Source organism: Trachinotus anak, unplaced genomic scaffold, assembly GCF_046630095.1.
Source record: "Trachinotus anak isolate AG129_WGS33_773 ecotype Australia unplaced genomic scaffold, CSIRO_AGI_Tana_v1 ptg000002l, whole genome shotgun sequence".
In the NCBI taxonomy this organism is placed as follows: Eukaryota; Metazoa; Chordata; class Actinopteri; order Carangiformes; family Carangidae; genus Trachinotus; species Trachinotus anak.
This window is the reverse complement of record NW_027273853.1, coordinates 26,166,152-26,193,138: the sequence shown is the minus strand read 5'-3', so window position 1 is coordinate 26,193,138 and position 26,987 is coordinate 26,166,152. Positions and strand designations below refer to the sequence as shown.

General features: G+C 39.9%; 2 protein-coding genes across 3 annotated transcripts; one reads left to right on the top strand and one right to left on the bottom strand.

Moving 5' to 3' along the window:
- Nucleotides 1-294: 294 nt before the first annotated feature.
- On the bottom strand, nt 295-9,492 carry e2f4 (E2F transcription factor 4). Its single transcript, XM_071458325.1, has 11 exons — nt 9,069-9,492; nt 7,213-7,322; nt 5,940-6,101; nt 4,588-4,631; nt 4,414-4,478; nt 4,134-4,322; nt 3,715-3,802; nt 3,357-3,494; nt 2,791-2,838; nt 2,617-2,661; nt 295-2,437 (listed from the first exon to the last, which is right to left on the bottom strand). The coding sequence occupies exons 1-11, from the start codon at nt 9,231-9,233 to the stop codon at nt 2,322-2,324; spliced, it is 1,170 nt and encodes a 389-aa protein (XP_071314426.1). The 5' UTR covers nt 9,234-9,492; the 3' UTR covers nt 295-2,321.
- A 1,292-nt stretch (nt 9,493-10,784) lies between these two features.
- On the top strand, nt 10,785-25,186 carry ferry3 (FERRY endosomal RAB5 effector complex subunit 3). Of its 2 annotated transcripts, none has more exons than XM_071458303.1 (14): nt 10,785-10,922; nt 11,461-11,649; nt 12,239-12,384; nt 14,018-14,199; nt 14,743-14,842; nt 15,003-15,127; nt 16,408-16,514; nt 16,686-16,883; nt 17,358-17,486; nt 18,270-18,338; nt 18,466-18,668; nt 22,187-22,244; nt 22,798-22,865; nt 23,931-25,186. In XM_071458303.1, the coding sequence occupies exons 2-14, from the start codon at nt 11,469-11,471 to the stop codon at nt 24,021-24,023; spliced, it is 1,659 nt and encodes a 552-aa protein (XP_071314404.1). In that variant the 5' UTR covers nt 10,785-10,922; nt 11,461-11,468; the 3' UTR covers nt 24,024-25,186. The 2 variants fall into 2 exon arrangements, with proteins under 2 accessions (XP_071314404.1, XP_071314414.1); XM_071458313.1 differs by lacking the exon at nt 10,785-10,922 and adding an exon at nt 11,248-11,378 and having other exon boundaries at nt 23,931-24,165.
- Nucleotides 25,187-26,987: the final 1,801 nt, after the last annotated feature.

The following is a 26,987-nucleotide window of genomic DNA, read 5'->3' as shown; positions in this document are numbered from 1 at the left end:
AGTGTTATATTGAATGAACCAGCTCCTGTCCACAGGGACAAAATAACAGACATTTATTGGTACATTTGGACCTTGTCTTTTATAACATATTCTCTTTAAAATGCAAGTAAGCAGTTAATGACTTTGATCAACTACAGTTTATTTAAAAAACAAAAAACAAAACAGTGAATGGCTTCAACTCATACAAACAGCATGTGTGAAAGTTATTTCTGCTCAACTGAAACCTACTGTAGCAGCATATTCCAACAGGAATTCATTCACTTAAATAGGAAACCAAGGGAACCAGACACTACACAAAGAATACCAAAGTGTTTATTTTGTATCATTTGATGCAACTACAGCCTAACGATAGTAAGCCTTGTTAAAAACAGTCTGCGGGAATGAGTCTCACACACCAGCACACAGACATGCTCCATTCAGCCCAGAACTGTTGAACTCCCTGGCTGCTCAAAACACTGTCCAAACACGACAACCGGCCACTCATCAAGACGTGGATGAGCAGCAACTAATCTGTCCACAGCGATGTAAAGTGCAACAATGAGACAGGATATTTTTTTTTATAAAGCAGAAGGTTTTATGGATAAATCCCTTGAAGTTTAAGTGTAGCCCAAAATTAGTAGCAACAGTCATGTAATAATATATCTAGCGGGTATAAAAAAATAAATGCTATTCTATACAAGCAGTAGAGAAGGATACATACTGTACATACATACATACATGTCACCCTGGGCAAAACAGGATATTATTACACAAAAAGTGATTTAACAGAAGACAGCTGAATAAAATCAATATTGTACAGTCTGACTAGTAGCAACTCGTCCTGAATGGCTACTCATCTGCCCCCTGCACGGAGAGAATAATTAGAGTTGGAAAATCTAATTTAGAGTGATGAGGATGAACAGAAAGAATAATGCAAAAAAAAAAAAGTAAAAACTATTGAATAGGGATCTGTGCCAAATATACAAAAACAAGCCAACACAGGATCACATTTCATGACATGGTGACTATATTCACTGCATCAGTAAAAACACATCAGAAATACATACATGTCCTTTTACATACAAATGAACTGCGTACAATGGTATTCATATACATACATTATAATTGAAAGACAATCGCCACAAAACTCATTTTGGAAAGGGGGGGGGGGGGCTACTCCTCTGACATACACCAGTTATGTATAAATCAGAGCCAATACAAATCTGCAGGGTCCAATAGTAGTAGTCTATATGGAAAATGAAACTGAAAGCACGCCCACTCATTTTTTTTTTTTTTTTTTTTTTAAAACACTCAAACCTCTGAGTGTAGATGTGCTAATATTGACCCAGTTGAAGAACAAGGTAATCATAATGTGGAGTTTACAGGAGACATTTTTATTCATTTTAACAAGCACCTTGTTGACCTAAAAAGGTGTTAATGTTGTAAAAATGGTAGTAGTCTAAAAATTCCCCCCTAGTCCTGCACTTTTTTGGTCCTTGGCTAGTTACATCCTCGACAGCTTATTATTAAGATTCTCTTTCTCGAACTGGAACCCAGCTGCACTTCATCACTGGAAGGTTTAATTTAGTCCTTTTATTCAAAACAAAGCAATTGTTGTTGTTGAGTGTTGATCTTTTGAGCATGGCATCTTTCTTTTTTGGCAAACTATTGCTCTGCCTGTGTCACAAATGTGATTCATAATAATACAATAGTCTTGTGTGCTGGTAATACAAAATATATATTCTCTATGTACATGAGGACAGTGCATATTTAGCCAGCTGTGTTTGGACTCATTCAGCCAATGCATGAGCTACTGCCAGGTGACAGAGGCTGTGCTCCATTAGTCTGCTATGACTCTTGACCTGATCGATTTCTCTTATTTCCTGGAGACGTCTGACTCAAGTTAAGAGAGCATTCAATACAAAACACAAACAGGCACACACTCGCAAGCACACTCATGTAAAGTATGCTTACACACATTTGCTTTTGAGCACACGGAAAAGCTGATACACAAACATGAGGCTTTATAATACACAAAAATCCAAAAATATAATTATTTATCTTTTGTTTTGACTCTGTTTCCTTGGAAAAGCAGTAAATAAAATGTTTTGTTCTCGCCTGTATTTCTTAGTAAAGCTGTACATCTAGCTACTGTCTGACTGAGCTCAGCCTGAGCTCAACGTGTCAGTGCAGAGGTGTCCTTGAACGCTCATCAGATCACATGGGCTTTCCTGCACCTCGTCTCACCTTCACCGTCAGTGAGGTGGACAAAACTTGGAGAAAATGAAGGTAGATTAGCGTGTAAGGGAAACTGCTTCCAACTCTGACAACAATCTCCAGGGTCAGAGGTTGAGAATGGGGACATCAAAGAGGTCACACAAGCCTTCTGTCTCATCCAGGTTGTATATGTAGTCGTGGTCGCTGGGTGGAGGGGACAGCCGGAGGAGAGGCGAGAACACTGGAGATGAAACGGCCGGAGAAATAGATGAGACATGCAGGATGCATAAAAGGAGGCCATGTGTTGAAATGTACAGTGGGATCCAAAAGTTAAGTTTATTCAATAGTTACACAAATGACACATCATCAAACCATCACTGTCATCTGCTTCTCCATCAATGTGTCTGTGAGCAAACATACCTTCTGATGACATCAGGTCCTCCAACAAATCTCCACTCATGATCTCTGTCGGAGAGAGAAAAGAACTGAGTGACCCTTTTTAAACCCTTCAAACCGCAGGACACTGAGAAGCTTTGACGTAGATAACTGCGCAACCATTAGAAGAGAATCAGTCAAAAATAAAGAAATATTTACCTCTTGTTGGATCAAACATTTCGGAGAGCTCTTTGGGAAAGTCCAACACTAGAGGGAAACCAAAACAAACTTTTCAGCTACACAGTAACATAGTTAAGTGCGTGATATGAAGAGGGGAATTTTCCTGTGAGCTGTCTCAAAATCTTGCAGTGAATGTAGATGGAGAAATAAAACTTGGTTAGTATAATTAAATCAATTTCCTTCAAAAGCTGGAAAAAGTCATTCCCCTCTCACATTTGTTGGCCTCACATATTCATTCAAATTTAGTTCTGCTCCACATTTTTCCACTTGGTCACCCACACCCCTTCTACAGTGGCTCAGCCCCGAGTCTGAATTAATCCACTGAATCATCACGTGGGAGGTGTGAGCCTGATGACATGTATAAAAACCCAACTTTGGAAACAAATCGCATGGCCAAACATCAATACAGAGAGACTATGGATATGAAAGTAAAAAATGAGCCATCATCGCCTCAACATTATCACTCTTTGTGAGAGGTTGTCTTCTCTTAAAAAAAAAAAAAAAAAAAGGTGCACGTTACAGAGAGAGGTTCCAAAGACACTCACATTCAGGGGGATCTGACTTTATTTGTTCAAATACTGCAGAGGCAGAAGAGGATCCATCCAACGAGGCAGAGGACTGAAGCTGCTGAGTGACTGTAGATGCATCTGTTGTTGGGGTGAGCGCTGTGGTGCTCGTCACTTCTGAAATCAAACAAATGCGAGACAACATGCGATAAATCACTAAGGTAACGGTAGCCCTTGGTATCATATTACAGTCACAGATGCTGCAGTGCAAAATATGACAATACAAATCTAAATGACAGGAGGGAATGGTTCTTAGACAGTAAGAACAAAAGTGGAATACAAATGCACAGTATCTCTGCTCACATGAATTCACTGAACCACCCCCCTATCACCCCACCTGTCACTGAGACTGTCTGGTTGGCTGCTGTTGCTGATGTTATGGCAGGAGCAGGTTTTATAGAAGTGGCTGGAGCTGCTTTGGGGACCTGCAGGGTTGAAAGATGAAGGAAAGTCATGAGACTGCATGATGAAGAAATCTGGATTTGGTGAATGAATAACAAAAAAATAATTAAATCAGAAGTCACCATGTTTTGAATCATGAATCATTTCCATGATGATCAAACTTGTATGAACACCATTTCAAACACAACTGTCATGTCAATGAGGCAAACTGTGAAAAATATTGCCACATTAGGATCAATCTCTTCTGCTAATCCTCTTTTATTGTCTCAATAAAGAAAGAAGTCTTGAGAGTGAACATCCACTCAATGGTAAAATAGTACTAATTGCATAGTTATAGCAAATATCTGTGTGGACCTGGGAGGCAGCAGTGGCTGTCTGGGAGGTAGGCGTTGGTGCTGGGAGGTTCTGGAGGATGTCATCTGGAGGAGGGACAGGCAAAACAACTGGAGAGGCACTGGACGGGTCCTTATTGACCAGCAAAACCTCAATGGGACCAGATGAACTCTTGAGGCGGATCTGGTATTTCCTTTGCCCATTAAGGACCTGGATGCAGACACAAAAACCCAGTCTGAGGCATGAGACAAAACAGCTGTAGATGGACCTGACCTACACACACTATGCACACACAACTTACAGATTCTGGTATGGGCACCTCTAGTTGTGTGCCGATGGGAGCACGAATCGCTAGGAGTGTGTCACCTGTAACAAAGGAGGAAGATGAGTCATAAAAAGTGTCAAGAAAAAGTGAATGTGACAGAAAAAGAAAATGAAAACAGTGAGGTGAGTATAGAGCATCCAAAAAGAATACCTTTGAAAGCGCCGCAGAGGTCTTCATGTTTTACATATGCCATAGTATAAATGTGTTAAGGGTCTGTACAATAACAAGGTTTGTCACTAAAAGTAAGAAAATATGTCAGCAATACGCTAGTGCACATTCACACTACTCCTGACCAAAATGCTGTTGGACAACCAAGGACATTTATTAACAGGATACTCCAACAATTCAGTATAGCACTTCAGTAAAGTCTTACAGTTCCAGTACTGTAACTAACTAACATGGCAAACTAGGCTCTCCCTGCCTGTTAAATGCCCTCATTGGTCAATCTTTACACCCTCTTTTTGTAAGGCTCTCCATCAACAATGCAGTCTCAAGCCAAACCTGAAACCCTGAAGACATCATCTGGGTTATTTTCACAAACTTTACAAAGCTCCCTCCAGAAGCACAGGAGTCAATATACAGGATGGGTAATACTCTCTATGACTTTAATGTGTAGAAACCAGCGGAGCGCCCCTTTAAATGACCAGGTCTGAGAGCCTTCATATGAGCCGAGTGGCTGACAGACTTGGCAGTGTGGGGACGTCTGCCCAGGATGATCCATCATGAGATGCCAGATGGTGTCGAGATTGGATATGTTTCACTTTTTTGTTATGGTGCCTACTGTCATTGCGTGCCACATGCACATGTCTAGGTACTGACCATGAGTGGTTTCTCACAAAGTATAGAACAAGCAATTTGTGACAGCATGTTTGCAAATGGTTGCAAAATGTTTTCACACAGTGTGACACTGCTATCCTTGTTCTTCAGGAGCACTTTATCCCTGTGATAAAATTGGCAGTCTGTCCTATACAGGAAAAACCCTGGCTGTACATCAGTACTTACGAACTTCTATAGTCAGCAATCTGGCACTGCTCCTATGAGCCTGTAAATTCACTGAATATTTTCCATCAACAGGTGAAAGTTACAGTACTACGGCTGTCAGATGGACCTTTATGACACCTGGCACAGCTCTACTGAAATAACAGAATATATGGGAAAATGTATCACAGGACATAAAGGTAAAATACACAGATTTTCCACATCAAGAGCAGTTTACTGGTCAAGAGGAGTAATATGAAGCTTGTGAAAACCTAAGCATAATGTCTTCTGTGGCTCTGCAGAAGTAAAATCACCCTTGTGATGTCACAGGGGTTTTTATGGCTGGGTATGAAGAAACACAAATGACAATCAAATCTTCTTAGGAACAGTCATTACCTACGATTTGGAATGAATAGAATAAATTCATGACGAGTGAAACTGTGCCTGATGATACTGACCCGAAGAACTGTTTCTACCTACAACAGATACATGAACACACTATGCAGCTATGCAGTGAAGGATATGGGCTGTTGTTGGAGTCATCTGTGACATTCTTGATGCTCTGTTGGACCCAGACTCTCTGCTGGTCCAGCTCGTGTTCCCTGAGAGCCAGATCATCGAGCTCTGCCTTCAGATCAATCAGCTTATCTGCTATCTCCCTGGTGTTACAACCTGGACCTACACCCCTGAAATACAGAGACAAATACATGGTCATGTACAGACAGCAAGCAAAGACAGTTTCACACACTCAAGAGCACATGTGCTGTTTTTCATTAACACCCCATTTTATTATTGATGCAACTAAGCAGATTCATTCTCATTCACTTTCTCTTGGTTACTGATCCATCTGCCTTCTATTAGATCTTGGACAAAACAGATACAGCAGCACTAACAGAAATTTTTTTCTTAAAAATATGCCAATAACCACAGCTTGTGATAGAGTGAACATTATGTCTAAGGTCACATTTATGAATTATGTTTCCAGAACCTTTACAACAATATTTTGACAACATTTGCCCTCATTGTCATTTTTCAATGTCAAAAAAGATTTGACAAAGTGTCACTGTACTTGCACTGTCTCATGCAAAGTCATTGTGACATCCTCATGTACACTTTTATCTCTCATATGTACAGCTCTCCAAGAGGTTTTCCAAGGGACTTTCCTCTATTGATCGAGTCAATTTGTTATAGTGTAGTTATGAAATGATTGTAACGTGACTACTACTTGTTGCCTATGCAGAAAGTGACAGTTACAACAAAAACTGTCTGTGGTCAGGTCTGTAGTATCTAAATAAGCACATGTAATGCAAACTGAAATTCTTGTTTGATTCATATGACTCAAACTCCTCTGTTCAATAGTCATTTCTCTACAACACACACAGAGTCGAGTCACAGAGTCAACAGCATGTTTGTCACACAGATCAACACAAATAAACATAAGCACATATGCAAATAACATGACATCAACAATTGGTGCTGTGATCTTTGGAACAATCTGCCTCTCGGCCATCTCTAGATAGCCGTGATGTGTACATACTACATGAAAAAGTGGAAGGGGCATGGGGGGGCGATTGGTGCAAGTGTTTTCAAGAGGCAGTGTGGTTTCACATAGTTCCACCCTCTCATGTCAGGTCAGGACAAATCTTCCAAATATATATGTTAAATTGGCTCATATCTTCCAAATTGTTGAAGTATTTTTTAAATTCAAAATTAACATTTGCCTTTTCGTGAAGGCAAAACACAGACAACCTGTTAGCAAATTTTACACTTATTTGGTTTTTTGAACTGAGAACTTACTTCCATTGGATACTGTTCTTGGACTTCTTCTCTATCAGTCCAATTCCCTCCAGCACGTTAGTGATATCGTAAATTCGTCGTTTCTGCCGCACTGCCAAGGTGTCTGCAGCCTGAATGACAGAAGCAATGAACAACACAATTAAGATTACTGCCATCTGCTCTGGTAGGCTTATAGTTAAAAGCACATACAAAGAGGGACTGCTGTATGCATGCCAATGTCTTCAATGCCTCGCGACCGAAAACCATGAGGTTTCATCACCCATCTTAGTGTCTTTTAAACTTCCTTCCCAGCCCAACCTTGGTGTATAACAAACTGACGATAACCATATGGCTTGTGCTGATAAGTCTGGGCCTTTTTAGAAAGCCCTCTGGCAGAAGTGGAGTCACAGACCTGCTGAATGACAGTTAATAAACTAAAAGGGATATGATTCAATAGTTCACATAACATACTTTTATTATTCACTAATGCAAAAGTATGTAAAGACTTACAGACACGCGTGGCTGTGGGAACCAAAGGTGACAGAGGCGAAGGACCTTTTTACTGAAATTAATACACATACCTAGCCCTTTATTATACAATGCTGAATAGCTTGGCTGTGTTTTACTGTGTTAGAGAAGCTTCAGTTTGTAAGTACAAAACAAGAGACAGGGCTTTCTTATGAAAGTCCTAATTATATATATATATATATATATATATATATATACATATACAGCTAATATCTGATAATAGAAGAAAAAGACACAAAGTTAATTGTTTCTGTCTAAGTGTTTAAAGTGACTGCTTGAAGTGAACTGGTTCATAGTTCATAAATGTAGCATGTTTTTATGGACACATGACAGTGAGAGTGAAAGAGAAAGAAAAAAAATGTGAGTGTCTGGTATTTTAGCAAATGTACGGAGCGAACATGAGTGTCAGCATCTATGAAGCCAGTCAGTCTGCCAAGTCACTGAGGTCACAGTGAAAAGGAAACTGTTCTGTTACACAAAGTAATGCTTGGCTGGTCAAGCTGCCATCTGCTTCTCCGGTTTTGGTTGAAGAAAAACATGGATGGCAGTGTTCGTTAAAATTTCTATTTATATTGCAACTTGACAAGTCTATTAATATGCTTTGATAAGTCTGTGCTCTGGATGAAACCCCATTCTATGGTATACAAGTTCAAGGCTCAGTAATCCTTAGTGGCACTGTTCAAAGATCCATTTGTTGTCAATATTTTTATTTTATCAGACATAAATACCAACTAGTTCCTCAAGTACCTTTAACAGACTACTCAGCCAGTAGGATCAATATCTAATATCTGATCAGCTTAATCAAAAGCTTATGGTTAAGAGAGTATGAGGGACATTGCTAACGATATTTAATGTGTTTCAGATTGAAAACTTAATGCACTGTGATTAAAAGCATATGTTTGGTTTTTTTCTATAATCAAGAACTAACCGTGTCAGTACATGCCGTTAAGTTATCAATCAGAAAAAACTGCTCATGTGTGAAGATGCAGTGGGGTTAGCTCAGAAGGGGACGACAAAAGATGACCCACTTTTCAAACTCTGAATCTGCAGGGGGCAGAGTCTGCAAAGTTGACCAGTCTTCTCAAAGTTCAGTCTGTGACATTATTTCGCTCCCTTATAGAGACGTGAAAAATACCACGACACAGCAATTAAGTGAAGGTTTGAAAGTAACCCAGATGTTATAGAAACTACAAATGAGCAAAGAGGTATCACCTATTCAAATTAGCCTGTCACACAGCTAGGCTAGGCTAACAGGCAAGCTAGCGAAAGTCCATGTAACCTAACGACAGCGGGCAGGCTCAAAATGACATGTGCTAGCTAACAACAAAGACTCCGGGCTGCATGCTTACAGCTTTCAGATCCAGCACTCCGTCCTTCGCCTCCTGTAGTAAAGTCACAAACTTGGTGGTGAGCAGTCCCAGGCTCTTTTCGTGCCTGCTCGGGGTCTGTGGCTGCAGCGAGTCCCCCACTGCTCCCAGTTCGCCTCTGTTACTGGCCGACTCCAGCTCCATCATCACTCGGGACCAGCTCTGTACTTCCCCCTGCCTCCCCGAGCAAACCCAACCAGCGAGCCCAGGAAAGCACGCCCCACCGCCGCGATCGAAACAAAAACAGACGGCCGGGAAAGTGTGTGGCAGGTAGCCGGTGTTCAACGAACCAGTCCAGCTTAGTTCGCTGCAAATTGTTTGCCTAAACCGAGCCGAGCAGGCTAAGCTCCGTAATTCAATGAGCTTTCGGCGGAGAGAGCCGTTGGCCACGCTAGGTATGACGGGACGGTTCAACCGCCGGAGGGAGCGTCTGCAAATACTCACACCGATTCAAAAGCGTGTAACACAGCAAGAGCGTGTTTATGAAAACCCTGTAAAGTCAATAAATATTTCCTAATCCAGCGATCTATTATAACGTCGTTAAAGGTTAATAAACTGTAAGGATTTCGGTGGGATTTTGTTTAAGGGATTGTGAGAGAGTGATTTTTCATATGTTTGTAAGAGGAATATTTTTTTTTAGACGCGCCCTTACTTACTCAAACTTGAAGAAAGCGCGTACATGACTTGGCGTGCACACGCTTTCTTCACACATGTGATGTGGGATATATTGAACATAACTTTGATTGGTTTTTTAATACAATTTAATATTTTCTGCATGATATATATGTATAAAAGCTCAAAAGCACAATTAGCACAGAATGTTATTTGTTTGAAAGTGAAATATGCTGCATCCTAACTGTGATTAACCTTCTCTTCTCTTCTTTAAATAAAATTTGTGCAACACATCTTTGACGCTTAAGTTAAAATCGTTTTGAACATGATGAAGTAAGTTTAATCCCCAGAGTGCTCTGGCAAACAGAGCCACGGAACTGAGATCACTGTAATTTAAATTGTACAATATGATATGATATGTTTTTTTTTTACCTTCACTACAGAAATGATGGAGTTGATCATAATTAGGAGACTACAAAATATTATTGCCTGAATAGTGATTGGGATTATTATTTTTCTTATAATTATCTCTTGTTAGTGATTATTTTTCATTCTTTACACCCCTACCCCCAAGGTCCCAAGTAAGTGCATTGTAGTACATTAAAAAAATTAATTGTTTATCAGTATATTTTCATATATGAGTGTTCCCTTACCTAAAAACGAGACAGCCGTGAGGACTCTGTAGTTGATACTACATTATTACTTGTAGTACTCAGTAGTTATTACAACAGTATTATATTAATACTTATTATTCACAACCATTTTCGACTCGGTCTTTATTTTGATCTCAACCAAACACCTGTGAATTGTGGTATTTGTGTTGTGTGTGTGTGTCTGATGTAACTTCTAACATAAAAACAGTGAAAATATTGTAATAAATAAGCGTCTTGTATAAACTATCCACCAACCCAGCAGGGGGAGGTATTGCCCAAGGAAAACGCGCTCGTAAATTAAGATTTAGCGTCAATAGATTCGTGGTTCTGTAATTCTGCTTTTTACGTAAAAGAGAAGAAAACCTAATAAAAAAAAAAAAAATAAATAAAAAATATATATAATTTGTAAACTTCTTCATCACAGCAGTCCTGATGCACATTGGAGAATAAAACCGGACCCACGAAATACACGAAAGTGCTTCTGCCGTCACGCTGCTAACCCTGAAGCAGTCAGCTGACTGAGCCGGACTCGCTACAGGAAATACATGAAATACTGCTCATTCATACTCAGGTGAGCCCCCCCTCTTATCAGATTTATGTTGTCACATAAAGACAACGAAAACCTGTAGCCAGCCGAACATGTCTGGGTCAGAGTACTTCTCTTTTATTGTTTTTTCGACCGGTCCCTAAACGTTAGCTGCGCTGTTAGCTACCGTGGAGCTAATTCCCTGTAGACGCTACCAGGCTAAATGTAGCTGACAATTACAATCAGCTGTTAAACTTATTGATTTTAGCAAATGCAAAGAAGGAGCCCGCTTGTTAACAGTCTGTTCATCAGGGGGTTGCTTGTGCTGTATGTTCTGTATTGCAATGTGCTTCTTGTTAAGTGGTTAACACAGGAAATTTCATAAATAAGAAGATAACCAGTGCAGAGGTGTTGTGGGCATGTCCAAGCTGATGAAAGGCCTTTGCATATTTTTCTGTTCTTTGTTTGGTACTGGCCCATTAGACCCTCAGATTTGATCAGGTAGGGACTGGATATGGAGCATTAGGTCTACACAGTGGCTTAAATCACTTCCAGTCTTTCACCGCTGCCTTCTATTTTTCAGCTGTGACCATGAAGAAGAACAAAGGCAAAGTGGGCAGTGCTGCCGAGAAAGAGTTTGTGTTCGAGTTCAGGGCAGGAAAACACAACTGTGTCCTCAAAGTGCCTCTGAAGTTCCCTGTTGAGGAGAACATCAGCGACCTTCATGGACGCCTGATGCTGCTTCACAAAATACCCTGCTATATAGAAAATGGTGAGATTGCCACTCTCAATAAAAGAAATTGAGCTTGTCATGTACTCCCTATACCCTGTAACCCTATAATATACCCCCTATACACTGTATAATCTGTATAATGTACCATAAATAGAAGAGAACATAAATAAAACTTTGTACTTAATACAGAAAAATTGATAGGGACTTCTAGAACAACATATTTTGTTTTAGACATGTAACATCATCTGTCATCAAGGTAAGGTTTAAATTCCAGAAACCACATTTTATACAGGAATGTAGGCAATAACAACAGGACCATTATCATTATTATTGTATTTTTGGACTGGTTCAGGATCTCCTGTCCTCAACTACCTTCTCCGTATCATCCTCCTAAAATTTGTAATCCATATCTACACAGCTCGTTTTTTTTTTTTAACTGAAATAATTTCTCTCCACATGTCTTCCTGGGAAAGAGATAGTTTTGCCAGTAGGCATGCTGTTAGTTTGAAATCTAAGCGAATGGAATATATCCAACCATTGATTTTTGCAGCGTACTTCTTGGCTTGCACAGAAATGAAAACAATTTGTAAATGAATGGTTTTTGCTGTATTTGCATCTATTCCCATAGAGCTGAAAACCTCACTTTCCAGCTTCATTGAGAATGAGACCATCCTGGATTATGACAGAGAGGCGGAGCTGGCCCTGCAGAGACTCACCATCGGAGATATAGATGTAAACCAGCTCACCAGTGCATGGTCCAGGTCTTATGTGGAGGTATTCACACTTTTCACTATGCTATTGTGCCTATTAATTGGTTATACCACACTCTCACATATCGATATCAATATCAATAATCATGGGAAGTGCCTGACTTGGAGATTTGGAATCATGGTATGTGTTTGGATTCGTCTGGGTTTGTATACATCACGTTTATGACTGAAAAGGTGGCTGTGGCTCCTGTTAGCTGAAGATCTGTTTATTGATTTGCATCACTTTGTTATAATCAGTCACTGTGACATTAAGCAAAGCTGTGGCTGTTGTGGACTGAAGTATATTTATTATTAATGATAATTTGGAGAATAATAAATATAATAAAGTCTCTCATCAACTGAGTGATACAAATCATCCACTTAAAGTTTTTCAAAGTCAGTTCCTTTGGTTTTCCTGTAATTGATCAATGAACTTGACATGTTACATTTTAATATCTCAGTTATCACAGTTCATGCTTATCACTATTAAGAAATGTATACAAGTCCACGTGGCATCTAAAGTTCTCTACACTTTCCTTGTGGATGAACATCTGAAATTATGTAGGTAGATATTTCTGTGAAAATGTCTGTTAATAATGTGGGCAGCATGCTTTATTCTTGGCAGGTTCTCCAGAAAGTTGATTTCAGACACTGGTTGTTCAACACACCCTGATCGTATATCTACTACTCCGTGTTTCTCAGTAGAGCAGCAGAGTGTTTGGGAAGTGTCCTTAACTTCAGGGTAGTCACGGGTCATTAAAGTAATTTAAACAGGAGCAGTGCAGGGCATCTGCAAGTTGATAATAAGTTCTGGAGAAAAATACTCTCATTACATAAGCCTACATGCTGTGTTTAATGTCTGTGGTTACACTTTGATGCATTTCTTCCCAGAGACCCAATATGCGTTGGCAGTTTCACATATTTGAGATTGGAGTCATTACTTTTATGTTATGGATCAATGCAAGACAAAAAGTTTAGCGACGTCAAGTGACCCTTGTGGTTTTCTAATTTCATTAAGTATGGTCTGCTCACTCGTGCATTTCTTTAAAATGTGAATGTCTCTTATTTCTTTTTAAAAAATGGTTAATAAAGTAATTTGGTTTTGCACAAAACCTCACCGACTCTGCTGTTACTTGCTCAGGCGTTAATAAAAAGACGGTGGCTGTCTCAGCTCATGTTGTGAAGCCCCTCTGGCCCACTGCACTTAGACATTTACGACATGTAGGACTGGCTACCTCTCAGCGTTTTACTGCAGTCATACAGAAATACACATGGACGCTTTCCAGTGTCCATCATGTTTGTGGCCTGAAGATTCCTGAGCCTGTATAAATAGAGGAGTTTCAGATTCTGAATACTGTTCTGTTGCTTTTCTAATTATGGATCATCAACTGCCCTGGTTTATTGCAAAACCCTTTAAAATGTGTTTACATTGCATATTGCCTTCCTCATTTGTCTTCCTCTCAACATAGTGAACATTTGTCATTTTATTTCTCTCCTTTCCAGTACGTCAGCTCCTCGCTGGTCATTTTTAACTCACAGTGTGTGCAGCAGCTCATGATAACGTCTTGTTGTCTTTTTGTAACCACTTTGAAATAGAAAATCTTGTCGCCAACTTTCCTTTTGTTGTAGTTATTGTCTTCCCCCTGTCACTGTTTCAGACTACACTGGAACATGCTCGGCCTGAAGAGCCCAGCTGGGATGAGGACTTTGCTGATGTTTACCACGAGCTGATCCACTCCCCTGCCTCAGATACTCTACTCAACCTGGAGCACAACTACTTTGTTAGCATCTCTGAGCTCATCAGTGAGAGAGACATGGAGATTAAGAAGCTTCAGGAGAGGTGGGAATTAGGGATTATTGCCTGGAATCTTTGTAAATTCAGGTGGTTAATTTGGTCTAGACCAAGGAAAAAAAATTGGAAAATTATATTTTGTTGATTTTTTTTATTCTGGTCCGGCGTGTGACTTCAAATAAACGAACCAAGAGCTTTAAGCATGCCTACTAAAACCACGTATCCATAACCATAATATCCGGTGGTTGGTCTACTTTGCATTCACACTATTCGCAAACTGCACCAGAGTTTGCTTGGAGGACTGAGTCCCACCTTTTCAGGTGATCTCAGTCAAGTCAGTTGTACAGTCTGCACCAGAGTTTGACTGACAAGTTTCACAGTGTTCCAGACCTTTCACACAAATGGGCAAATACACCAGAGTTTGAATTGAAACAAACAGGTCTAAAATATTCTATAACCCACGACTGCATTTCGTCATTTATACAGTGTTGGATGCTATTGTGTTCTTAGATGTTTCTTTGTCTTTCAGTGCCTTCACCCCTGTCTCCACTTTACTTTTATTTCTTATATAATATTTTTTCTGTCTGACAGACAAGCAGCTGAAATGGACAAAGTGATGCACGAGCTGGGGAACACTTTGAGTGACCAGGATGTAAATGCAGTGGCATCTCAGCACTTTGATGCACAGCAGGTAAAAAAAAGACGTTAGAGTGCTCTGTAGCTTGCAGCAGCGTTAAAAACCTTCATCCAAGTGCATAGTCAAAGTTATCTTTTGACTGCTGATAGTTCAGGGGGTGATGTTTTCCACTGATATAAGTTCATCACTGTTTGACACTGTCTTCTTTAAACAGGTGCTAGAAAACAAGTGGGCCAGTGAGCTGAAGCAAGTTACCTGCATTCAAAAGCAGGAGTACCAGGAGTGGGTCATCAAACTGCACCAGGACCTGCAGAAATCCAACAACAGCAGCAAAATTAAGTGAGTTTGTCTGTAAGTGTTTGTGTATACTCTCAGAAGAAGAGTCTGTGAACATGTTGTGTTTGTCTGTCTGTACGTGTACACACACACACACCCCTAATGTCTGTGGACTTTCAGTTCTATGTCAATCTCACTTAGTCTTTCAAATCTGAGCATAAAGCAAATATTGTTGATTTAAGATAATGAATGTTGGAGTCAGGTGCTCAGGTGCTTACTCTTTTTAGAAAGGAAAAAAAAAGAAGCTGCAGTGCCGACATGGATGAATGAAATCTGCAGATGCAGCAGCTCCAAGTGGGATTGTCGAAAGGCAGCAACAGAGCAGCACGTCTTTATCCACCGACAGTGAGCCTTAGGTGCAGAGGCTTGGGCTTGTCTGGGCTACCTTAAGTTTATTTGTACAGTAATTAACCACAGAAGTAGAGTGATAATAAAAGGTACGACAGGGAGAATAAAAGACAAAAACTAGCGAGACAAGCTAAGACACAGCTGAGTTGTAGAATCAACTAAAGCAACTGACTCAAAAAAAAACTAAACAAAATACTGAAATGTCCACTGTGATCTGTGTTAATGGAAAAGTCTGTTTTCCATCTGGATCATTGCTAGAAGTCAGTCTGACCCTTCACTTACAGGCTCTCCACAGCTGCGCTGCTCTGGCAGTTCTAATCCAAAACACAACATCTCTGCTGGCTTCCTGGGGCACAGGCTACATTTACATATTAATTGAAGTGATTTGCAAGAGGTCAAACACTCGTCTTAGCACGATCGATGCTTAGCTTTGCAGTGTCAGTTATGACTGGCGACTTGGGAAAAGAAGTGGAAAAACATCTAATAGGGCTTAACAGTAATGTAGTACTGTTGAGTTCTGGTTTAAATTCAGGTCTTACACTCTCCCTCTGCTTATATTGGCTTTTCCATCAAAACACAAACACCACCGGGACCTGCATGCTGAGAGCTTCTCAGACAGTGTGCTGACCCTGCATCATTTTTTCCTTAATGATGAATATCATTATTTTGTTATGTGTAGGAGGAACTTAATATTTCTGCAATAGCACTATGAACACTTTATAAATATGCAATTTTAGTCAAAGGTGTAGCCCGTAAAGGAAAAACTGTAAACAGAATTCATTGCTTTATTTTTCCTCTGGTTTAATTTCTTCTTTTCTCTTGGGATGAAACTCCTGAGGTTAATTCTGTTTTTTTCTTGAGCCTATAGAAGATGTGTTATTCATGCTGTATTTGATATCTGTCTTTACTGGTTTGTTTGCATGATTGATTTCCAGTGAGGAGATCAAGATGCAGCCCAATCAGCTGTCAGAGGTTGCAGATTCTGGGGCCAGGATGTTTGAGGAGCAGCCTCAGCTGGAGGAGAGCTTCACCATACACCTAGGTATTGACTTCAAATATTCTCTTCTTTGCTAGCATTTATACATCGTATTGGGATGGCTCATGGCCCATATTCGTGGTACTATTAAGTCTGTTTTTTATTTTAATGTAGTATAGATGTTATCTGTAATGGGTTTAACATGTGTATTTGTGTATATGCTATTTCTTTGATCAGGAGCACAACTGAAGACGATGCACAACCTACGACTGGTCCGGGCAGACGTGCTGGATTTCTGTAAACACCGGCGGCACGGCAGCGGTGGAGCAAAGCTGCGGCGGCTCCAGACGGCCCTGTCACTGTACTCATCCTCACTCTGTGGTCTGGTGCTGTTGGTTGACAACAGGGTCAACTCCTACAGTGGCATCAAGAGAGGTCAGGGGACATGTTGAGTGTAATATAATGTAATAATTTGGTGATCTTCATAGATCTGTTTTCTTTTTTACTGGGGCAGTTGATAGTTTTGTTTCTTGGAAGGATGAGCCATATTTTTTTTGGCAGCCTCCTGTTAAATGATCGTAATTTCTACACATTTCACAATCATTTCTGTGGTATATTTTGGCACCAGTGAATGTTTTTACTTTGGACTTACCCATGAGTCACTCTGTTTGTCTGTCACCTTTACTGGGAGAATAACACTATTTATTCACACTTCTTGAACTGTTTTGTTTAAAGACTAGGCACTCCATTCAACTTTAACTATGTATTGATTGTTTGAAAGTAGGAGCGTGGAGGCAGAATCACAGAGATAAGATCTGGATAGATTTTAACCAGTGTCAATATTCATTCGGTTCCAGGCTCTTTTCCGTGCATAATTTAATTCTTGGCCCCTTTTGTGCTGACTTCTAGACTTTGCAACTGTGGCGAAGGAGTGCACAGACTTCCACTTTCCCTGTCTGGAGGAGCAGCTGGAGGAGGTGCAGCAGGTGGTGCTCTATGCCAGAGCCCAGCGGAGCAGCAAGCAGAAAGACCAGCCTGGTTAGATTTGTAGCATACACAGCTGTAGCATACACAGGGCGTTCGAGGAGAATTAGCAAAGAGAGCGACAAGTTTTGTGAGGCTGAGGGTCAAACCACTCTCATCCTGGATGTACTGATTTCACCAGAAAATTAAAAGTGTTGCAAGTGACCTGGGCAGACACTAATGAATTAAACTGATTATTCTAGGCAGGCAGGATGCTTTTTTTTAGCCATGTATGCAGTACATAAAGCTGAACTAATGTTATTCATGGCCTTGTTTAGCTGCACTACACTGACACTTGATACAACTTGTATCATACAAGTGGTTGTTTTCTTTTCTCTCATCATTCAGATTATTATCGCTTTGAGGTTGATCTCTATTTTATCTGATTTGCTGTTTAGCAAGAGAAACGTTTATCTCTTATTTTAACACCAGAAACATGAGAGTAAAATGTTCTCTCTTTAAAAGAATGAACTGAAGGTGAGTGTAAATATTCACATGACTGTAAGAGTGCAGGGCTTTTACAGAGGTGGAGAATGTCAGTGACATACCAGCAGTACGAAAGGGTCAGGAAACAGACGACACTTTACATCACTGCTGATACGTTGACGAAAAACTGTGTCCAGATCTTTATCACAGCATAGTGGTTGGTAGAGTAGAGCTGTGTATACAAACAGTCTGGCTGGCTTACAAGCCTGTCAAGGAAAGTCTAGCTGCCGTCACCATTAAATGTCCTTATTTGCTATTTTCATCACTTCTATCGCACACTGGTTGTGGTTGTAATTTTTTCTTTCCTTACAGAGATTCCAAGGAATGGAGGTGATGATAAGAGCAAAAATGTTGAAAGAAATCCCTCCAACATTTTACCAGGTAACGGTTATCAATGTCCTTTTAACGTGCACAAATCCCTGACTTATTGATCCCTCATTACTCAGTGCTGACGTTTTCAGACCGCACTCGTGGCGCATCATTGTTCCTGCTTCTTCTTTTCCTCCAGGTGAGTTCTACATCTCACGGCACTCCAACCTGTCAGAGGTCCACGTTGTCTTCCACCTGTGTGTGGACGACAATGTCCGTTCAGGGAACATCACGGCACGGGACCCGGCCATAATGGGCTTGAGAAACATCCTGAAGGTGTGCTGCACACATGACATCACCACTGTCACCGTCCCGCTGCTGCTGGTCCACGACATGTCAGAGGTGAGAGTAGGTGGGAGTACTGCGAACGGTTCAATGTATGGATGAACTAACCCCAAACTGATCATTTAATTATACTTTTCCTCCTGTGTTTGCCCCTGTGTTTTTGTCCAAGGATTAACAACCATGCAGTGAGTTAGCCCCACAGTCCCATCTTAGCCCACTCCCAAACTAACACCCAAACTACAAGTTAACAAGTCAAGGCATGTTTGTACAGCTCCAAAAACGGTGTATAAAGTTCAAATGATTTCTCCAGAGGGTGCATTGTTGGGGAGAAAATACAGAACATAGAAAGATTACCTTTACAAAAGGTAAATGTTTGAGTTGGAGAGAGCAACTGTTTGGCTACCAAACACTTGACTTAAACAAATTTGGAAAGGGCTGCAGTATAACCACGACCGGCAAATATCTCCGTGTTTAGTGGCCGTGTGAGTTTCAGTGAATCTTTACCATAGGTGAGTAGGAAATGGCACAAATTAGGGGGGTGTCCTGGTTGCTTCGTGTAGTGAAGCCAAACTATGGGTACATGGCATCCGAGGGGAGGTTTCTGCTGATGTCAGCGTTTGTGAAAAGATCATGGAGTAGCCCAACGTTTTTGTAAAAATTGAAAGTCAGATTTGATTTTATAAAATATATTTACTTGAATGCATGAAAACTAGTTATCAAACAAGCAGAGAAGTCTGAATAGAAATGGATAAATGGTTAAAGTGCATAGCTAAATGAATGGAATGGTAATGATAATGGGTAATTGGTGAAAAGGCTATAAAAGTCATGGATACATGGTTGAAATAATTCGCTCATAGTGAGTTAGGTAAAGAAATAGATAAATGGTTGAAACGGGGAACTTAGGGAATTGAAAAAGTAGTGGATAAATAGTTACCACCTCCTCACTACAAGTTGCAGTTATATGAATGCAAACTTGACCAAACCAACCTAAGCACTGACAATTCAATGGTATGAAAAAAAATATTGTAGCATCAACCATTGTAAACATTTTTGTATGATTAGCAGTTGAGTAATATCCTGTTTGAAACTCAACCTTAAACACATTTGGAACATGACGGGTGGTGTTGATGAAGGGGTTCATCAGTTTATCCAGGGAGGGGGTTATATAAGACGAAAAAAGGTAGGATCCACTGGCTTAGTGGGTAAGATGCATACATTGGGGCATTAGTTGCATATTCCTCTCTCTTTGCTCATATTTAAGGTGAAGATAAAGGTGAGAATGTCAAAAAAAATAATTAAAAAAAAAAAACGTATTAGCTAAATTTCATTTTGGGGTGAACAGCACGCTCTTGTTCAGCGACCAGGCTCCGTTCAGCTACAACAGTTTCACTCCCAGGAGCTAATATGGATTGAGGGTTGCTCAGAAACACCTCAGCAGGGCCACACAACTTTCCGTGGTTCTAATGGATGGTGACAGTGACAGTTTCTCCCCTTTCACTCTGCTTGTTTATGCACTTCATCCTCAGCTGCAGCGCGTCAGGCCCTGACTGTGAATTCATCCTACGACTTAACACTTCTCAGGTTTAAAACAAGAAGGGCAGAGCAGAGAGTCATAAACGTGTCTGTTTACGTAGTAGCTCACCGTGTACCCAAGAGTGTGTGTAGCAGCTGTCTACTCGCACAGTCGGGGAGACTACAGAGAAGTTCAAGTCAATATCCAGTCAACATAAGGTGGATTTTGTTTCTGTTAAAAACTAATGTGATTGGGATTATCTTTCAACCCGAACGGCTGCTCCTAATTCTTAAACTGAATGAAAATTAAATCATAATAAATTTATAATCCCATAAAGTGGAAAGTAAATTCTCAGCAAGCCACTGTCTGGAGTGCACTCGTGCCACAACATGCCCAGTGCAATTTTTCTTCTCATGTCTAATCAAGAGTCTTTGTTTACATAACCAAAGTCCTCGAACATTTGAAGCCTCGGGAACCAGAGGATCTTTAATTGATAGCTTCTGGTTTCACATCAAAACTTTCCATCTGTCCTCTGCTTTTAGTGGAGATGTTTTTCTGTTTGTACAAGCCTATTCTTGTGTTTTGGCACTAAAACAACTGGCATAGTTCGACAACATGAACTACAGACTGCGATCAAAGGGCTGTGCTTTCTATTCTTATTTTTGGTGTTTTTTTTCCCTCTGAGCCCATTTGGAGTTTGAGGAAAAAGGAACAGAGAAGAATTGTTCAGTGACACAAAAAAAAACATGTTCAAACATTTTTCCGAGAGGAAATTGAAAACACTTTTAACCAATTTAGGGGGAAAGTTTGCAGACAGTGACTCTTACACAGTTTGACAACTGCTGGTTGTATGAAATGCCTTTTCTTGCCTCAATTGCTTCACTCAAAATGAAAAACAAAAATACTAACTGTCCTGGTAGCAACAATACTATCTTGTTGCTTATGCATCAAAGAGCCATTGCTCAAACCAGTGCAGTTTATCTAAACCTGTTGTGGGTGACACAGTTGGCAGTGGCCTAAACATAAGGCCTCGCTGACACCCGTGGCTCCAGCTCATAAATCCAGTTTGTTGACTTGGGATGGGAGCACCCTATTTCCTAGTAGGTTAAAGGCTACGTGTGTGTGTGTGTGTGTGTGTGTGTGTGTGTGTGTGTGTGTGTGTGTGTCTAACACTCCTCACTGTGAGCGTAGGTGGTACAGGTGAGTATCTGCTGAGTATCTCCAGCAGCCTGGAGCCAAATGATGATGAGAAGCAACATATGCAAAAAGCAAAAACATGCTGATTCTTATCTATTAAACCTCATTTTTGAATGTTGACGTGAGCACCTGACAAGAGACTGTGTTTGACTCAGCTAATATCTAGTGTTAGTATCTAATTTATATACCTGCGTGAAACTCAGACACTGTGCAGTGTGAGACAGGTGTATTGTTTGTGTGTATTTTTTTTTAAATGTGCCACAGTTTTAACTGTTAATATGACTCAACACCACCAATACAAATTGCCCTTTCTTTTATATTTCACACAGTTTTCATTGTGTTTTTAACAAAGTAGAACAGAAAAAAACAGCTCAATGTGGGAGAGACAAATAAGCAAATCATTTGAATGTGATATAATTAAATTTAATTATATCTATTTATATCATGGGAGAGGTTTTAAACCCCTACAAACTCATTTTGAAATGTATGTAAGTACGTAAACAAATAGGCGAGTAAGGTGTATAATTTAAAAAAAAAACTAATAAGCAAATTGTTTTACCTGTGGAAAACATTTGGACACCTAAGTTCAAAAGAGGTAGATAAATAGACAATAAATAATGGAAGTAATGATAATAACAGCATTTATTTCCTTTTTTAATGAAGTTGTCTATAAAAGAGAACTTTGTAAAATTTAACATCTTGTCCTTTTAATGAAATTTTATTTCTTTGCCATTTCCTGAATCAGTCTTTGCACCAACAGTCTGACATGTTATCATGCTATCATCTAGTTTTGCTGCACATTTTTTTTAAAACCAAACCAACAAAATGATTCAGTCTTCTCTCTTCTCTTTTCATCTCTTCGCAGGAGATGACCATCCCGTGGTGTCTTAAAAGAGCTGAGCTGGTTTTCAAATGTGTCAAAGGTGACGTAAAAGTTTGATATTAAGTTAGTTAGTTCTTTATAGGCCCATGATGCACAAACATTAACACCGTTAAAACAGCAACATTACGTCTTGTGCCCAAGTTGTTTTCTTACTACTTTGCTATATAACTGCCCAAACCTGCACAAGTCTTGTGTACATTTCCTCAAAGTCAAGGAGCAGCAGATTGTTTTTGAGCTGAAATCCTTCTTTAAAGAGGCAGACAGTGCTGTCAGTGTGTCCACAGACAGTACTGTAATTATACCGTAGTGCAATGCAGATCAAAGATGTAATGTGCTCTCACTGTGCCTTTGTCTTAGCCTCTGGCCACTTCTCTTCTACCTAAATGTACTGGAAGCATTTATGACATCTGGAAAATGTTGAAAATCACAATCCAAAACAAAAGTAGACAAGGCCAGTTGAAGGAATGCGGGTGCACAAACTAACATACTTAGGAAACAACACATTATATAATAATTTTTCGAATGCACTGACCATTATAAATTGACATTTAACAATGGAAGATGCTGCTACCTTCAATCTGTTTCATTTGCAGGCTTCATGATGGAGATGGCCTCTTGGGATGGAGGTATATCACGCACAGTTCAGTTTCTCGTGCCAAAGGTGAGAACAGAATGTGCTGCCTATATTTATGGTTTAATAGCTTTAATAGCTAAGGTGACGCACGGTCACCCTTTGAGTAATTGCCCGCCAGCAAAGCATTATGTTAAATTCAACAGAAATGTACATCTAATGCCTCACATGTACACAGCATCACAAAAGGCACACCTTTGAATGCAGGCGGAGAAGTAAGACTGCTTGAAAAGTGTGTGATAAATCATAAATTTATAGAGCTTTAGGTTCTGTTGACCACTGCTTATATAAAGGAAAGTCCGGAGACTGAGGTGCAATGTTGAATTTACTTGGAAATCCAAGTCTAATGTTGTGTTTTAATATATAATGTAAATAAGATGATATTGGTCTACAGGTAAAAGTGGAGGTAACAAGGTTTCCTGTCATATTTCTGAGTAATTGTGACCACATTGCTGGATGAAGCATGACTGTTATTTTATTTTGGGCTTAGCCGGGTGTTGTACACCTATTGCTTTTGTAGTTTGTCAGGAAGGCAGCGGAGCCTATAGCAGGATCTCATGTTGACAGTTTAAGATGCTAAAAGCAGAAGCATCAAAGGCCTCCATCTGTAGTGGCTTCCTGTCAGCTACGTGCTCAAACACCATTCAAAATAGCATCTACTGAAACTACATTGTTTTCTACACCTCAAACAGACACGGGAGCTATAAATATAAACTGTGGGTGTGTGTGTGGTTGAGTGATGTGAGTAAGACTTTGTTTCTGCTTAAAGATTAATACTTAACATTCTTAACATTCTTATTTAACGGGTGGCGATGCTTAGACTGACACGGTATGTTCCGCCCCGTCAAAGTCACAGCTGCCAGAGCTGACATCATTTCAGCATTTTGACTCCTGTTCCCTCAGGAGAAAAAGACCCTGAGATGTAGAACCAAAGGGCACTGCGGGGGCTGCTAACACCTGGCTGTACACAAACAGTGCAGATGTATTTTTTTTTTTTTTTTTTTTTTTTTTTTTGACATTGGTGCTGCAGAAATCTCAGTCCCTTGTTGCTCACTAATCCTGCCTGTCTCTTTGTGTGTCTCGTCATATTGACAGAGTATCTCAGAGGAGATGTTCTACCAGTTGAGCAACATGCTGCCTCAGATCTTCCGCGTCTCCTCCACCCTAACTCTCACCTCAAAGCACTGATGGATCCGCTGCTTTGCATCCATGTGGCATTCAGACAAGCAGAGGCACGTACGCTGTAACAGCAGTGACCAGTTATATTTCTTGTTTTTGTGAGGCAGCACCTATGCCCCATTCACTCGCTAAAATTACATTAATTACAGATGGGTGAAAATTGGGGTCAAAATGTTGTGATGAGTTTTTAGCACATAATAGTAGAGGTGCAAAAAGGATTTTAGATGAGAAGGGACATTTTCATGCAGTTGATGAGCCTTGTTATTTTTGCACCTTTCAAAGCCACACACATTATGAATACTAGTTCTCAATACAAGTATTCCAGTTTGAAGTTCTTTCGTTTACCTGGTTCACAGTGAAAATGTCACCAACCAAGCAGATGATGTGAATGTGAAAACAAGTATTGTTTACTGAAGTGATGAAGTTGGAGTAGCAGAGTTATGAACCATGCTAAATGTGACATTTGTGATATTATCCACACATTTCCCTACAGATTAATATAAGAACAGTATTCTCATTATGTGTATATATATAAAAAAAAAACCATCACAGATCTTATTTTTAACTTTAATGTATGAGTTCTCTGTTGACATGATATTTCATCTGTTGAATGTTAGCCATGATGGATGAGCACACAGTTCAGCCGTCATATGAGATTTAGCAGTGTAATCCCTTGGGTAATAGTCTTCATATTTGAGGGCTGGGTCCTCCAGAGAGAAGTGATATGTACTTGGCTGTACTCATCCTAAAGACTAATGGCATTGCTGCTGAAATGGGCTACATGCAGGTGTTTTTATACTGCATTGCAGTGAGTTGTAGCAAGGATCATTCTCTGTGTGAGTGTGTGCACGTGTGTGGTCCCTCCCCTCTACCTCTGTTAACAGCAGATGGCACTGTTCCTAAAGACAAAGATGTGAAAAGGGCGACAACGCAGACACTTGCACGCTGATTATAAGGGATAAAGTTTTAATGAGGGGCTGCTGCCTATTGAAATTCATCTCAAACCATTTTAGTCTGCATTCAGCATGAGCAAGTACGGCCTCAGTAGTTGTATATTCACTGGTAAATGGTTGTCAAATGTGTTGATCACTTGAACCTACGAAGATGTGTATTCTGTATATTCTCTGTACATGTTTACATTTTTATGTTTATTAAAAAAGCGACACACTCACCACACTGACTTGATCTAACTTATTCATGAAAGCCATCACAAGCTCATGAGTTTCACAAGTTTGGATGATTAGGTTTTTTTTTTTTTTCAACCCTTTGCCAAAAGTGGTGCATTTCCAGCGGCATTTGGTGCAGCATTTTATTTACAGTTGATGAGTTTCCCACAGGAACATAATCTGTCTGAAGTTAATAATCCATGTCATTCATTGGAATTACATTCCTGCACATCCAATGGTGGCCAATAAGCCATTTCAGACTGACTGAAATCAATTCAGCTTGTCAGAAAGTTTGCCACAGCCATGATCACTGGTGGTGTCAAACAGATTAAAGGAGCTGAGAGTGTAGCAATCAAGGCGAGTTTCCTTCTCTTATTTCAAGATAAACAAGATGGCCAGCGGCCGTGAGAGAGTTATGAGATTTCTTAATAGGTTCATGTTGAAACCTGCAACTGTTAATATCACGCTGCCATGCTGAGAACCCACAAAATCGTAAGAATATGTAATGCTGAGTGTTTGGCATTCTTAGGATTGGTCTCAGTGGCCTGCAGTGTTGGGTTTCCTTGGGCAGAGAGTGCAGGGTGCAGATTCAGCATGATAGTTCACCTCTCCCTCTCTCAGTCCTGTACACATGTTGGAAAATGACCTGAGCACCATATTAACATTTTCAAACCGGACATAAAAGATTATTCATTTAAGTTGTTTTTACTTAACAGCAAATGTGGAAATCAAGCACCACGAGGCACCTCTTTTGACGGTAGTGAAACCTAAGGCCCACCTCGGTCAAACTAGCTTGGACAGAGGTCCTTGTTGGATGGGAATGTCCAGTTACTCAGATGCAGAAACATGACCAGGGAACAGTTATCTACAGCATGTAATAGTCTATAAATTATTGTCCTAAAGATAACATTGGTTCAAGCCAGTCCAAGAGGAAACTCTATTATTTGATTAAAATTAAAGGAAACATTAGCTTGCATTCATACAATTGCTCTGTATGGGTCAACTGAGGAATACCTTAGTGATTAAATGTTAATATTCTTCAAGTGTTTCATCTTTCTGTCTTTCTCACAACATAAAAATAGACATTTGTAAGGGTAATTTTGTCCCTCGGCAAGAAGCAAAGTTTCCCCTGCATATTTTTTACCTCTAGAGAGAAGAATCATTCAGTGGTAATTGATTTTCTCACTTAATTTAACTTGCCTGGGAATTACCTGGGAAAGTTTGAGGAATGAGCTGCCGGTATTGTCTGGCCAACAGTCTGGTTCTACCCAGGAATTAAAGGAATAATAAGAAAAAACATGACTAAATGTGACTTCTTTCCTAACTCTGTCTGTTCTGATCATCTGTCTTGCCACCTGGCAAACTTTAACTATAACTTACATATTCATTAACCATCTACTAGAGGCTAGAAAAAATGTGGAACAGCAGCTACGTGGTAATTCTGGCATTATTGCATTATTTTTACACAGTTGTATGAAGACTCATGGTCAGAAGATGGCTGGCTATTAATGCGTCATGCGGTCAGGAGAAGACTAAAAAGTGCATTTTATGCAGTTAAGAACCAAAACGTATTTCTCATTTATCACAAGGATGTAAAAGAACAAGAGGAAAAGCAGTGATATTACAATGAAGACTGAAAAAGAGAGATGCAGCAAAAATTGAAATATTAGTCAATGATAACACCTGAAAATGAAAAAACACGACTACATAAAAACATTATTTATGTTCATATTGTTTATTTGCTTGTTTGTTTGTTGTTTATAGTCCTCTCACGTCACACGCACTGTTACCGGAACTTGCTATGTGT